The sequence below is a fragment of the Oryctolagus cuniculus genome, chromosome 6, assembly GCF_051225735.1.
Source record: "Oryctolagus cuniculus isolate XC-2025 breed Fujian yellow rabbit chromosome 6, ASM5122573v1, whole genome shotgun sequence".
Lineage (NCBI taxonomy): Eukaryota > Metazoa > Chordata > Mammalia > Lagomorpha > Leporidae > Oryctolagus > Oryctolagus cuniculus.
The window spans coordinates 23,115,098-23,129,727 of record NC_142872.1 but is presented as its reverse complement, the minus strand read 5'-3'; the positions used below and the strand labels follow the sequence as shown (position 1 = coordinate 23,129,727).

At 53.9% G+C, this 14,630-nt stretch overlaps 1 protein-coding gene across 3 annotated transcripts in view; it reads left to right on the top strand.

Annotated features, from left to right (window-relative positions):
* Positions 1-14,630, top strand: part of FSTL4 (follistatin like 4) — a 360,281-nt gene that overhangs the window by 173,354 nt on the left and 172,297 nt on the right. For 2 of the 3 annotated variants that reach the window (XM_051844203.3, XM_051844201.3), the window contains exon 4: positions 12,829-13,077. In XM_051844203.3, coding sequence (XP_051700163.3) covers positions 12,829-13,077 — 249 coding nt within the window. Of the gene's footprint in view, positions 1-3,402; positions 4,485-12,828; positions 13,078-14,630 lie in introns of those variants that run through there. The other variant, XM_051844205.3, reaches the window with a different exon arrangement.

Below are 14,630 nucleotides of genomic sequence, written 5' to 3'. Positions count from 1 at the left end.
AACTCACACTACCCACCAAATCACAGGGCGGCCGGGCAGGGTGGGGTGTGTGACGTGACACAATAGAGGTCATGTTTAACGGAAGGTGACAGAATCTTCAGGAACTTTTGACAGACGTGAATCCCCCCACTTGCAGGAATCTAAGCAGAACAGATATAAAGATCCTTATATCATAGAGAAATGGCAGAAAACCCAATAGAAGTTCTTAAAATTTTCAGAAGAGAAAGAATGGACAACCAACAGAGAGATGAAACGGCTGCGGTGTCCTGACAGCAGTGGAAGCCGAGGGCAAAGGAACAATAGGTGTATCACGCTGAGAGGAAAACCTGTGAACGCAGACTCCACTGGCATAAATCATTCTGTAAATGAGGATAGCACCATCATGTTAGATCAACATCACGAAGAGAACGTAAGCTGTATGAAGACATTCTGAGGAGTAAGCTACTGCCAGGAAAACTGGGTCAGTGAAGGGGTGACTGGAAGTCATTTGTTCCAAGACTCTTCTTGTGGAGGGGAAAAGCATTGACAAACTTGAGATTTTGGGTTAGTCACATGTTTTTCAATCTATGCAGTAAACAATGGAATACGGAAATTTATTTAACTTTTCTATCAGTGGAGGGAAGGATGAAAGCAGTGAAGAATTTGATCCACAATAAAGGAAAAATGAGACAAAGAGGATCACAGAAACAGGCGATGAGCAGCTCAACGTAGAGCATCTGAATAAATAATGATCTGTGTCTGCCGTGGGCACCGTAAGTGAAAGTGAAGGAATTACGGGTTGAACAAAGATGTGCATGAAGCAAAGCACACTGCAAGAGCAGGAGAAATCTCAGATGAGTGCCAACAATATAATTCATTTGTATAAACGTCAGGAACGTGGAAAGCAAACACTAAATTGCTGAGGAATGCAAGGGTGAGATAAAACTGCAAGGAAAAGCAAAGCACCGTAAGTCAAAAATGCAGGATGGTGCTCACTTCCAAGTGGGGATGAGGGAATAGAGTTGCAGAGGAGCAAGCAAGGAAATTCGAAACTAATGAAATTGTTCTTTTTCTTTAATGAATGGGTATGTTCATGGTTGCCCATGACTGTTTGTGTGCCAGCAAGGTATTTAAGCATTCTTTTCTATGCACTCGTTATTAGAGTAATTTAAATACTTATAGTTGTTTTTATAAGTTTTTATATTTGTTTTCATTTTGTTTGAAAGGCAGATAGGGACAGACAAAGACAGATTTTCCATCTGCTAGACATTCTGCAAATGCTTACAACAGCCAGGACTGGGCAGGGTGAAAGTCAGGAGGCTGAAACTCAGCACAGGTAGTCAATGTGGGTAGCAGGGACCCAGCTCCTGGAACCCACTACCTGCTGCCTCCTAGGGTGCACACGCGCAGGAAGCTGGAATAGGAAGTGGGAGGAAGACTGAACTCGGGCACACCAGTAATGCAGTGTGGGCATCCTAAGCCATGTCAGCTGCTTTGCCAAATGCCCACTCCGCATTTGTAGCTTTTGATTTTTATGTAGTGTGAAATAAGGTTCCAATGTTACTTTATTCCAGGTGTATAGTTAGTTGTCCCTACTTCATTTATCAAGTAGCTTTCTTTTTCATGTTGGAATGGTCATTCTCGTCATGTGTAGAGTTTTCATAGACAAGCTGATGTATTTCTGGATCCTCTCTTCTGTTTTACTACTCTGTCTGTAGTCATTGATCTGTCCGTTCCTACCTCAATATTTTATCAAGCAGCTTTCTGGTCCGATCGGCCAATAGGAAAGCCCACACCCTTTCACTATTTCTTTCCTTATTTTTCTCAGTCATCTTGGGCACTTATTCTTTCAAATAAACTTTTTAAGATTTTATCCAATTCCAAAATGATTGCATTAAATTTATAAATTTGTTATAATGTCTTCCATCTTCCCACTCAAGAATAAGAAAAGTCTTTTCATTTGTTCAAATCTTATTTTATGACCTTGAGTAAGATTTTATAGTCTTTTCATATAGGTTCTATGGCCTTCTTGTCAAATTTAGTCATAAATATTTTATGGTTTTCAGCAGTATTAGAAGTGGACCATTTCACTCTTTTTCCATTTCTAATTATTTACTGCTAAAGCAGAACAGAATGATTTCCTTTGGCATATTTATCATCTGTCCTTATGATTTTAATATTCTTCACTGTTCTCTTGGTCTGCTGAGTATACCACTGCATAATCACCAAAGACCTTGTCTTTCTTTTCCAACTCTTAATGATTATTTCATTTTCTTGTTTTATATTTTCTTTTCACATGAAAATAGTGATAACAAGTGTCCCTGCCTGGCTCCTGATATAAACTGAAAACACTTTGTGATCAACTATTTAAGACTGATCCACTGGGGTCAGAGCTGTGGCGCAGTAGGTTAAGCCACCCCCTGCAGTGCCAGCATCCCATATGGGTGCAGGTTCAAGTCCCACCTGCTCCACTTCTGATACAGCTCCCAGCTAATAGCCTGGGAAAGCAGTAGAAGATGGCCCAAGTGATTGGGCCCCCGCACCCACATGGGAGACCCGGATGAAGCTCCTGGCTTTGGCCTGCCCAGCTCTGACCATTATAGCCATTTCGGGACTGAACCAGTAGATAGAAAAATCTCTCTTTCTCCCTCTCTCTCTCCCCCCCTCTCTCCCTCTCTCCTTCTCTATCTCTGTTTCTCACCCCCATTTTCTCTCTCTCTCTCTGTAACTTTGCCTTTCAAATAAGTAAATCTTAAAAAGATTGACCTATTTACAGAATTTTCTTCAATTCTTTTTTCCTTAACAGTTTTTTTTTTTTTGAGATTTAATTAATTTATTTGAGGGGTAGAGTTGGTGGTGGTGGGGGGAGCCAAAGAGAGAGGTCTTCCGTCTGCTGGTTCACTCCCTGAATGGCCACAACAGCTGGAGCTTGGCCCATCTGAAGCCAGGAGCCAAGAGCTTCTTCTGGGTCTCCCATGCAGGTGCAGGGGCTCAAGCACTTGGACCATCTTCTACTGCTTTCCCAGGCCATAGCAGAGAACTGGATCCAAAGAGAGGCACCCATATGGGATGCTGGCACCAGAGGCAGAAGCTTAGCTCACTGTGTCACAGTGTCGGCCCCCCTTTCCTTGACAGTTTTATCTAGAATGACTGTTATATGCAATGATTTTTCTTTCATTTTTCTTTCTGCTTTGGGTTTTGAGATACATCCTCTACTTGATCTTGGAAGTCACTAATTTGAGACTCCATAGTGACAATTCCCTCCTAAAAATCCTCTGATCTTCTTTTGGGTTGAAAGATCCTGGGCTCCTTCACAGAAATCAATGCCAGACTTCCTTGTCCTGGGAGTTGATACTTTGTTCTGTCTGGGTTGTCACCCTCTCCTCCAGCAGCTCTGTTCTGGTTGTCCCCAATGGCTGCGCAGGTGCAGCCTCCTGCTACACACGGTGATTTCCACTGCCTGCTTGGTGAGCTTGAAGTCTGGGTATGTGAGTACCTTAAGGCAGCCGCAGCCTCAAGAACAGTGTCCAGCAGAGTGACCGCAGCGGTGGCCACGGACCTGTGGGTCTCTCTGGAAGCACACAGGCTATTGAGTCCTTGTGGAGTCTCCCTGGTCAGCATGCGCTCACTGGTCTCAGGGGTAGAGCAAGACAACGCCCCCACCCCAACCCTCATGCCCACCAGTTGCTTGGTTCAGTGGGGCCGGAGGATGAGTTGAGAATGGAAGCAGTGAAATGATCTATGGGACAATGTCGCCAAGCTTTCTCTAGATACTATCCTTTCCCCTGTAGTGTGGCTGCAAATCCCACTGTGATAAAAGCACCCAGCTCTGAGAGAAACTGACACCCTACTGGTTAGCAAACAGTCATGCTTTGTGCTAATATTAGGCACTGTCGTCGAGCTCCCATTTTTTTTCTTTGCAAGTGCAATCAAGGAGAAGCACGTGTTGTGAGACACACGAGTGACAAATGATCCCATCAAGGCAAGGCGTTGGCCTGGGGCGGCACGCGTGCAGCATGGACAGCAGAGCTCTGTGCCCCAAAGCCTCGAGAAACAAGGTGGCAGGCGCTGACCCAGCCATCCCAGGCTGGGCGATCCCGCAGGAAGCCTTGAAGTCAATGGGGGTGGCCTGAGGCGACAAGCCCAGGAGTGGTTCCTTGCTGGAGACCCGGTTGTGGGCAGGCAGCCACGCGGTGAAGTCCTGTGTAGAGCGGCGACATCTGGGGCCCTGAGCTGCTCGTCGTCGGAGGGAGGCCAGAGAGCCAGGGACCATCACAGGGCAGCTTGGTGCTGGAGGGAAAAGGAGGTGTCTGGGAGCAGAGACACAGGCAAGCGGAAGCAGCTGGAAGTGAAGAAAAGGAGAGGGGGCGGGAACCTCTCGGGAGGAAGTGCTGTAAAGCAAAGCCGTAAAGCAAGGCGCTGCGTGGACGGCAGGCTCCCAGGGCAGGGAGCCCACGCCCTTCGCATTAGTGTGCGGCTCCGCCCTCCGCAGGAAGCCCTTTGAGGTAACTGGACAGGGCGGACACTGGGAAAGAGAAGGAAGGATTTGTGTAGTTTTATTGTGGCCAGAGGACGTCCCAGTGGAGACGCGGGCACTGAGGCGCCGCCTGGACTCTCAGACGTGGGGTGGTTCGTCCACCGCGGGAGCCCTCCTAAGGCCGCACGTGGGCGCACTGACCGAGGAAACCGAGGCTCGCCTGTGCACGAGGCGCGCCTCGTGGATCCCACGGCTCCAGCCTCCACAGTCAGTCCCTTGTCGGTGCCCCTAAAACCACAGCTGCCTTCGCATGATCAGATCCCCGGGTCTGCACCATGTCCTCGTCGGAGGCAGGGTGCACAGGCTGCCTTGTGGCGCCCGCAGGGCAGGCAGCTCTGTGTGGGGAGCGGAGGAGCGGGGGACCTCACGTTGACAGTAGTGAGGTGTGCAGAGTGCCAGCCCGCAGCCTGGGAGCCTGCCTTGGGTGGGAGCGGCTGGGGGCATGGCACCCTGCAGCAGGGACTTGGCATGAGGGGGCCCCCAGCAGGGAGAGGAGGAGCTGGGCTGCACTCCGGGGAGTGGGCCTCGGTGGTTCTTGAGACGCATTGGCACCCGGACCTGGGCTGCCTTTGAAACTGAGCTCCATTTGAGGGGTGAACCAACGGAAGGAAGACCTTTCTCTCTGTCTCTCTCCCTCACTGTCTAACTCTATCAAATACATAAAAAAGAAACTGAGATCCAGCTTCCGTTGGCAGGGCAGGGCCCTGGTGAGTCCCCAGCAGCACCGCAGAGAGCATGGGCTGTGGGTCACGCCACCCTGAGAGCCCGTGGCCGTCCTCTGGCGGCCCTACCCTGTGTACTGGGTAGACTCTGCCCAGGGCAGGCAAATACCTGAGGCCAGAGAACCTGCCGGGCGGCTTTGTCCCACTGAAGACAGCAGGGACCCCAGCTGTTGGTGTGCAGCCCCACCCTCTTGCCCTGTCCTGGTGATTCCAGGACGCTCCCTGGGCCCCAGGCCTTTGATGTCAGCTAATGAACTCACTGTGTCCTCTGTGCTGGTCTGGCAGGGCGAGACCGTGTCCATGCTCATTCTGCAGTAAACCAGAGAAGGTGGGGGTGTGCCCGGGTCCCACAGCTACCGAGCGAAGGCGCACAGGACTGGCTGGGCCGGGGTTAAACCGGAGAACCATGGGAGCTTCCGAGGCAGCCCTGACAGCGACAGCGGCTGGCACCCAGGCCTCTCACTTTGCCCAGCTCTGACTCAGTGAACTCCGTGTTTTGGGGCCTCACATTCGTCCCTTTCTGGGGGGCATTGTGTGACCAGGGGCCCCCTGGTAAGGGAGAAGGATGAGAGCCGTGGGCAGTTGGCTCAGGTGACACCTGCCACTGTGGGCACGTGGGTGTTGCTGAGAAAACTGTCTGCAATTGGGGGAACAGGGCAGAAGGTGAGAGGCAGACCCCGTGCATCATCCTGGATTCCCGTTCAGGGTCCAAGCAAGGGGCTCCCGTCTTTGCTCTACTCACTGTTCACCATTGATTTGAGGCTTGCATTGCCCTGTAAACTGGTGCTTTTGTTTGTGTAAAAAAATGCAAATGATCCTGGGTGGAAGATAAACCTCACAGGTCGTGGTTTTTTTGGCCTGGCGGTCATTCACCAGCCTGGCTCAGCCACCCCCTTGCTCTGGCGCACACGTCACCCTCAAGGTCTCCCATGACCCATGGTTTCCCTCCTTGGGGCCCCTTAGGGCACTCAGTCGGTTTCTTAAGGTAGCAATGTGGATAAAGTGGTAAAGGGATGGTTCGGCCTAAAGCCCTGCCCCGACACTGCCCAGCACAGGCAGCACGTAGGAAGCTCTGTGCCTGCGGACTCCTGACAGATCCAGGTCTCCCTTCCATCTCTCTGTCCCAAGCATTTCTGGTGGTGACTTTGTGGTTTACCTTGAGGCTGGTGTGTCCTGCCTCTGTGTAGGATCTGTATGCAACACCCCAGGCGTTACCTTCAGTGGTGGACTCCACGTGTTGGTGTCAGTGCTTTGGGAGCTGCCGTTTGGTCAGGCCTTCCAGAGCTGGTCAGACTCTGCCTTTGTGAACTGCGATTGGCTTTGAAGCCATCTGTGCCCGCTGAGAGGCCATCCCATCTGCCTGGCGGTCACCTGTCCACTTTCAGCTGGAACAGCAGGGTTGGGAGCAGGAAAGTGCTGGAGTTGAGAAGTATCACGGGGAGGAGGGATACTGGCCACGTGCCCCGTGTAGCGAGGAAGTGGCTTTTGGCCTGCAGAGTTCACAGAGCCGAGCAGGGCTTCTTTGTGTAGTGATGTCAGCTGCCACCCTCAGAGGAGCCGCTGCCTGTGCGAGAGTTGCAATCAGCAGAGCTGCTCCGGGCCAAGGTGGCTGGCAGTGGAGCACCCCAGCCCTTGGCAGTCTCACGTGTCCCCCCAGAATGGGTAGTGTATGCCCGGCTGAGCAGAGTATCCCAGAGGAGGGGTGAGGAGTGAGGCTGAATGGAGCGTAGGCTCCACCACCCACCTGCTGCCTGACTGTAGGCAAGTCTCTCTGGACTCAGGTTTCCTAATCTCTAACTTGGGCATCTGTTCATGCCGCATAGAGTGTGTCTGCTTCTTTGGGCTCTCAGATGAGATCATGGGGTCTGAGGGTTTGGCGTGGTGCCCGGCACTTGACGTGCCTCCACAAAATAGTGGTTAATTTAAGCATTGCCGTCTCCACCTGGGCGTCGACATGCACAACTCCTGAGCAGGAATTCCGATTGTCTTCCCAGCAGTTAAGGGTGAATCAGACCCCAGGGCGCAGGGCATCCAGTAGCCTGAGGTGGGAGCCACGGGAGGGCTGTTCTCCCTCAGGGACCCCGAGAGCTCTCTGGCTTGGACGATTGTTTGGAGCACATGCCTCATTCATTCCAGAGTGGAGCTGGGTGTGCCGAGTATCATGGTGACGGGGTCTTGGCCCACTTCCCCAGGTGGCACAGGTCGGGTGGGGGAGGCAGCGTTGCCTCTGCATCACAGGGCCCTGTGGACTGGCTGTCCCCGGCGGGGTTTGCTGTGTGAGCCAGGCCTCCTCTCGTGCCTGCTTCCTGCCCTGCGCCAGGAGTTCCAGGGCATCCCCACATCCAGATCTTAGGTCAATCTCACCTCTCCAGAGAGGCCTCCCTGATCACCGGATGCAAATGTACCTGCTCCTTTCCTTCTTGGCCTTTCCCACAGCCCGCATCTGTCACACTGACTTACGTGCTGTTCATTGTCTGTGTCCCCCAACACCAGCACAGGTGCCCTGAGGACAGGAACTCACACACCTAGGACTGGGGCTGGTGTATCCTAGGTGCTGAGTACATGTTTGTTGGGTGAGTAGGTGGCTGGAGAGCTGGAAGGTAGTCACACCTGGAGCACTCCCTTGTCACCGCCGTCCCCCATCTGGGGTGTAGAAGTCACATTGGATGGGAAAGCTGGGGCTCTGAGTGACTGGCACACAAATCAAACTGCAGTCCCGTGCAAGGCCCATGGGTGGTCTCTGTATCCAGGCAACCTTGGGCACATCTGGGAGTCTGAGCTGCACATGCATGGCTCTCCACTAGCAAGTCCCCAGCTCTGGGTCATTAAGAACCATGACCATGACCTGGGTAAGGGCTACAGCCCCCCAGTGCATTAAAGATAAAGTGTATAGGGGTAGACATTGCTCTACTGGTTAAGATGTCAGTCAGAATGCCTGCTTCCTGTATCAGAATGCCTGGGTTCAGTTCCCAGCTCCGGCTTCTGATTCCAGCTTCCTGCTGATGTTGACCCTGACGGGCAGCTGCCTACTACACACCTGGGAGACCTGGATGGAGTTTCCAGCAAGTAGCTTCAGCCTGCCTCAGTGCCAGCTGTTGTGGACGCTTGGGGAGTAAACCAGTGGGAGTTGGGTTGGTTGTCCCTCCCTGCCTCCCTCCCTCCATGTGTAAGGGACCGTTGGTCCCTGTACAGCACCCCTGTCTTGCAAAAGCTGGGTGCAGCTGCTGTGCCAGGCCAGGGTTCTTGGGACTGCAGCACAGTTTCTGGTCCTCTGCAGGCACGTCTTGGTCTTCCTGGCCTGTGGTGAGCAGTCTCCCTCCAGCCACCCTTTCCCCTCACTGTGACTTCACAGTGGGGTGAGATGAGATGGTGGGGGTGCAGCCCAGGTGCCTGGAAGCACCGATAGCCTCTGGGACGAAGCCCAGGAAGTGCCTCCAACTTCAGTCTGGAGCAAGCCCACCTGAGACCTTGCCAGGGAGGGGAGAGGTGGGACTCTCGTCAGTCATCACACTGGAGATCAGTTCTCAGACATGGAGAAGCTGCATGGGCTAAGAAGTACCAGCAGGCACTCAGCACCCACAGCGCAGAAGCCACTGGCTTTCTCCTGGTCTTAGTGCGTTTCCCGCTGCTGTAGGAGAACGTGATGGGCAGGGGGATTCTGAACAGTGGGAGTGTACATGGCTCACAGTTCCAGAGGCTGGCAAGTCCAAGAGCAGGCACCAGCCTCTGGGAGGCCTTTGTTCTGTGTCATACCCAGCAAGAAGTGCCTGAGAGGCAGAGGTGGGAGCCAGCCGGATTCACACTTTCTGCCAGGAACTCGTGCCAAGGATGGCGTGAATCTACTCATTACCTCTCAAAAGCCCCGCCTCTTTGTTTTAACGGCAGTTATATCTTAACGTGAAGGCCAAGTGTTCATCCTAGTGATTAAGGCACCAGTCGGGACTCCTTCATCCCAGGTCAGAGTGCCTGGATTCGAGTCCTGGCTCTGCTCCTGACTCTAGCTTCCTGCTAAGGTGCTCCCTGAAAGAGACATCAGGTGTGTGGGTCCCTGCCACCCACATGGGGACCTAGATTGAATTCCTAGCTCCTGGCTTCAGCCCAGCCCATCCCCAGCTGTTGCAGGCATTTGGGGAGTGAAGCAGCAGATAGAAGCTCTCTCTTTTTGTGGACTTCAAACCGTAGCAGCCCTGACGTGTCATTTGGGACGCAGTCCCTGGGAAGGGAGCACTTGTTGGTTTGCACTGGACTAGGAGCCAGTCGGAGAACCTGAGTCAGAGTCTGGAAGCCAAATGACCCAGCTGTGTGTTCTTGGATGTGGGCAGTGTGGAAGAAGTAACAGGGCAGGGTCTCTGCTCAGAGGAACCAGGTGCCACTCTGTTAGAGGCATAGCTCAGGGTCCCCCTCCTGTGCTCCCCTCCCCTGGTCTCTGATGTTCTTAGCACGGGCCCCTGTGAGACTCACAAAGGCCATCTACAGCACCAAGCGTTACAATGGACTCGTTTCTCCTGCACCATGATTAAGGTAACAGATCCCATTTCTGACCGTGTTCAGTACATCTAATTAGTGTTGAAAAGCAGCTTCTTTGGCAAGATGATCAGGCTTTAACCCGGGTAAACGGCTTTCTTTATGACTGTGAGTTAGCACACTGTAGCTTTCCCGTGCGCCGTGGTTGTCCTCGTAAATACTGGAGGCAGTCGCGGTGGGCTCACCTGGTTAGCTTTCTCATTACTGTTTTATTGTCTTCCTCGTAGAAGCGGGGAATCCATTCTGTGCTAATGACAAGAAGGAAGTGGTGACGCGGGGCTTGCTTTAATGAGACCATCCCCTGCTGTGGTCAGCGTGTGGAGACCGTGGATGACCACCTGTGGCTGTGGTGGGTGTGATTCGGGGCTGACCGCGCCTGGGGTGCTCCCAGCTCCCTGCAGAGCCTGCTGGCGCAACCGTAGTAAAGGGCATATGCACGGCTTAAAGCACTTTTGCCGGAATTGCAAATAATTAGGGATCAAATATTTGCCAAGAGCCACTTGCCGTGTCAGGGATAATCTGAGTGTTCCTGATGACTTCCCCGGCCACAGTTGGGACAGGTGTTTTCGTGACACTGACCTCTCTGAGCATTCCCTGTGGGGAGGGCTGCAGCAGCAGTCCCACCTGCGTGCTCGCCACATGTGGCCACTCAGAGGGAGTGCCCACTTTCTGCACCTGGAGATGCCTCAGAGGAGAGGGTCGGCCGCAGTGGGTTCTCCCTTGTCCTGAGTGAGCTGGCTTTGGCATGACTGCCCAGGTAAGATGGTCTCTCAAGTGCCTTCTTCACAGGAGCCTGGTTCCCTTTAACACAGAAGCGCCACCTCCAACCTCCTTTTGCCTCCAACCCCATTGGAGGAGACGGGGATGTCTGCTAAACCTGAGTGTCCTGGTGTCACCCGAGGACAAAGGGCCAACAGCTCTGGGCTTCCTGAGGCCTGTGTCTGGGGCAGAGCGTGGGGATTGAGAGAGAGGACACTCGGGCTGGAGCGAGCAGTGAATGCCTCCTAGGAAGTAGACCCCAAAGGTGAGCTGGAGCTGATTTAGCCAGGTTAGGGGAGCTGAGGTTGAGGGGCGGGACAGCACAGCCCGAGCAAAAGACACGGAGCAGGCTCTGAGAAGCTGGGGGCTCAGGGACAGGCTCTGTGTCTTCAAAACGGGGCAGGGACTTGGTTGCCAGCCAGCTGCATGGAGAAGTTTATTAAACAGTGATCCAGCAGCATTGTTGTGTGTCCTGGCCCTGTCTGGGGAGAGAAACAAAGGCTGGTATTTTTAGAGCCGTATTAGCTTCTTCTGATAGCCGCCAGCACTTTATCAGGTAACAATTTTCCAGCAACCCAGGAGAATCGTGCTGATCAAACACACGTGGTGGCAAAGGAACCATAAACTCGGCAAGTAGGGCCTCGGTCTGGCCTCAGTCCAGAGCCTTGCCTGCCAAGCAGCTGCCTCCCACTGCTCTGCAGAAGCAGAGTGGCTGAGGGATGCCACCGGCCTTGGCCACACCGGCAGTGACACATGAATTAGCAGAGTAGGTGAAGGAAGGCAGCGTGGTCTTCTAAGGGCCTGCACTGTTATGTGCTGCAAAGAGGTTTTGACCTCCTGGTTTATTATGATTCCAGAAAAGTCAATATTTCCTAGCTTGACAAATCTAGGAGAATGTAAATGAGTTATTGAATCAAGTTGTTAATCTGCCAATAGATGATTTTTTGTCCTTTCAAATCTATGATGATGAAATGCAGACTTTACTGGAAACAAGAGAAGAGCCATCCTTTTCTTCCTTAGATATTGTAATCCCACGGGGTAGGAGCCGAGTCTTCACTACTGGGCCGTTCTGTCGTGCTGAGTGTTTTGAAGATTTAATTAAAGCAGAGACTGCTGTGGCCATCATATCTGCATGCATGTTCTAATGATTTGTATCTTAATATCCCTTTGTAATTTCCAACTCCTGCCTTTGACGATGCGTGACAGTTGTTTGGTCTGTGGAACCCTGATAGAGTAGAATACAGCGTCGGTTGTGGAAGCCTGGCTGACCGTTCACTTAAGTGTGCTCTTGTGGAAAGAAGCCACCAGCTCTGTGACGTATGAGCTCTGAACACCGCTGCCTGAGGTCACTGAGGTGTGTGCTGAGATCAGGGGACACCCCAGCATCTCAGCCTTCTTGCCCATGGCTACAATGCAGTGCTAGAAAGGCCAGGGCCATGGACGCAGGCTGACCATCTGTGCTACAGAGAATCACGTGTTCCCAGACAGCAGCACTCACCTGTCTCCCCAGCCCTATCCTGAACACTTAGGGTCCCACTTTCTTCTTAAGCCACAGTTCCTCTCGTGACCCTACGCTTGCTCCCCACTGTCTCTGATACCCACCTGAGTTCCTCTGCTTGGCTAAGTCTCCTTAGAACCACCTCTTGCCTCCTCTCTTCCTCTCACTCTTGTGCAGAACTTCCATTCCCATGAGGCACATGGGCCAGGGGAGCTCTGGCTTGCACCTGCTGTGACCCAGGGAGAGCCCTGGTTCTCTCAGTCCCGGGGGTCCATGCTGCCCTCCCTGGGCTCCCATAGCTCATTGCCTGATGTTCTCTGTGGTCTTTGTCACTTTCAGATCTAAGTTATGTGTGCATGTGTGTCATCCCTTAACAGAATGACAGAGAGAGGCAAGGTCATGGCTTGTTCCTTTCGGGGGCTCCTATGGTTCCTAGCACACAGCCTGGGTCAGAGGCATCACATAATGAAAGAAAAGAGGGAGGGAGAGAAGGCGGGGGAACCATTTTTTTTTTAAATCATCGGTTTCAGTAGGTGTGTAGTCAGGCTGTTGTCTCGGGGCCTGGACGCGTGGGCACAGGCTTTGTTCTGCTCTGTAAGGCACTTCGTGGTGAGCGTAGAATGGCTGAGTGTCCTCATTTTCACATGGCAACAAGAGCTTATCCAAGCCCTCATGCCCAAAGCCTGTCGGGCACCCCAGGCCCCCAGGCCCCACCGTGGCTAGCCTTGTCTTCACAGGCAGCCCATGCCCACTGCCTGCCACCCCCTGCACCATGCTGGTGACTGACACTCTGTGTTTGTGCTTGGCAGGGCTTCCTGGCCACAATGGACCACTGGCCTCCTGCGGGAAGAAGTTTTGCAGCCGCGGCAGCCGATGCGTGCTCAGCGGGGCCAACAGGGAGCCTGAATGCCGCTGCCTGGAGGTGTGCAGGCCCAGCTACGTGCCCGTGTGCGGCTCCGACGGCAGGTTTTACGAGAACCACTGTGAGCTCCACCGCGCAGCCTGCCTGCTGGGGAAGAGGCTGTCCGTCACCCACAGCAAGAACTGCTTCCTCCAAGGTAGGCCTGGCCCCTTGGAGGCTACTCCAAGGTAGCCCTTCTGGGCTCTGGGGTCCATGTCTTCATGTGCGTTGACAAGTGAGCCTGTGCTGAGTCAACAGGTTAGGTGGATAAAGGAAGTAAAGACGGAAAACGGCCATGCCGGTGCAAAGTGGCAGCAGTGGCGTTTCAGTAACGTGTGACCATGTCTGCACTCCAGAGTGCCCTGCCCTCAGAGGAGGCTCCTTGGAGAGCAGAATCCAGGGAGGCACAGCTGAGGCAGGTGCAGCACGTGTGTCCATTAGGGACCAGATGGCCAGTTGTCACCCAGCTCTCCTCATGGGCGGGGCCCTTGCCCGGTGGCAATAGGAAACTTGTTTATCCCTCAGACAGGGCCCCCGAGCCAGGAGGCTGTGCTGTCGTGCATGGGGCTAGCACAGTGATGTCCGCATGGCCTGGAGCTGTTGCAGATGGGAAAGTATTGCACGCCTTTCCTGTTCCGAACACCTGTGAACAGGGCAGGCAGCCCTGTGGCCATGAGGAAGTGTCTGAGGCACTGGTGCCGAAGGGCTCAGGCTTTGTACTCGTGCTGGTGGGGAGAGGAGGGCGGCGCCCGCTCCCACATTGGGAAGAGCCGCAGGCAGGCACGGGGGCTATCACCCGAACCCATCAGGTCTCTGCACCCAGCCCAGGGCTTCTCACACTCAGATGCTTCATGGCTCACGGAAGCTTGGGGGTATAGAGTTAGAATGTGCATCCCTGGGCGGGGTGGCCCCCACAGGTCATGCACCCCACGCTCCGTAGAAGCAGTGGTTGCCCTTCAACAGCACAGCCCCTCGTGGGGAAGTTGGGGAACGTGTAGAAGGCACTGGTGGAACGTGGGCAGCTGGGTGCAGGTCCATAAAGACCGAGCTGGGGGCATGGGAAGTGAAGTCGGAGACCTGCTGGGGTGGGGCAGGGAAGGAGGGGAAGGCTCAGGATGGAGACCTGCCTGTGCCTGTGATGCTGGCGCACAAGGTCTTCTGTGCGGTGTGCACCGCGGGGGGCTGGGCTCCGAGCGCAAGGGCAGAGCTGCTGCCTCCCCGTCACCTGAGGCTGGTGTGACATGTGACTCACGTGTGTGTGGCGGTGCTCCCAGCCAAGGCAGGGAGCCCAGGCCACCTGCCCCCATGCACGGGCTGCCCTCCCACCCTGATGCAGAGGCAGTGGCAGCACCGGGTGCTGGAGCAGGCAGGCTCCGGAAAGGCACGTTTAGCCTCCAAGGCGGTAGTGCTGGGCACTTTGATGGCTGAGCTCGGGTCACTGACACTGAGGTGCTTTCGAAAGCGTGAGACGCATGATGGGAGCGAGGCCAAGGTGTGGGGGAAGCAACAGCCCTGGGCTGGGGGCGCACCTGCCCGCTCCTCAGCGCTGTGCACACTGCCGCTCCTGACGCTCCCCCGTTGCTCCAGCTTTATTGGCCGTGTTGAATTTCAGAGACTGATGTTCCATTCTCTGGTTTCCAATCTGCCCCAAATTGCATCTTTCTGAAGGTTTTATTTTGGCATCAGACTGTGCACCGCGCCCCTCACCAC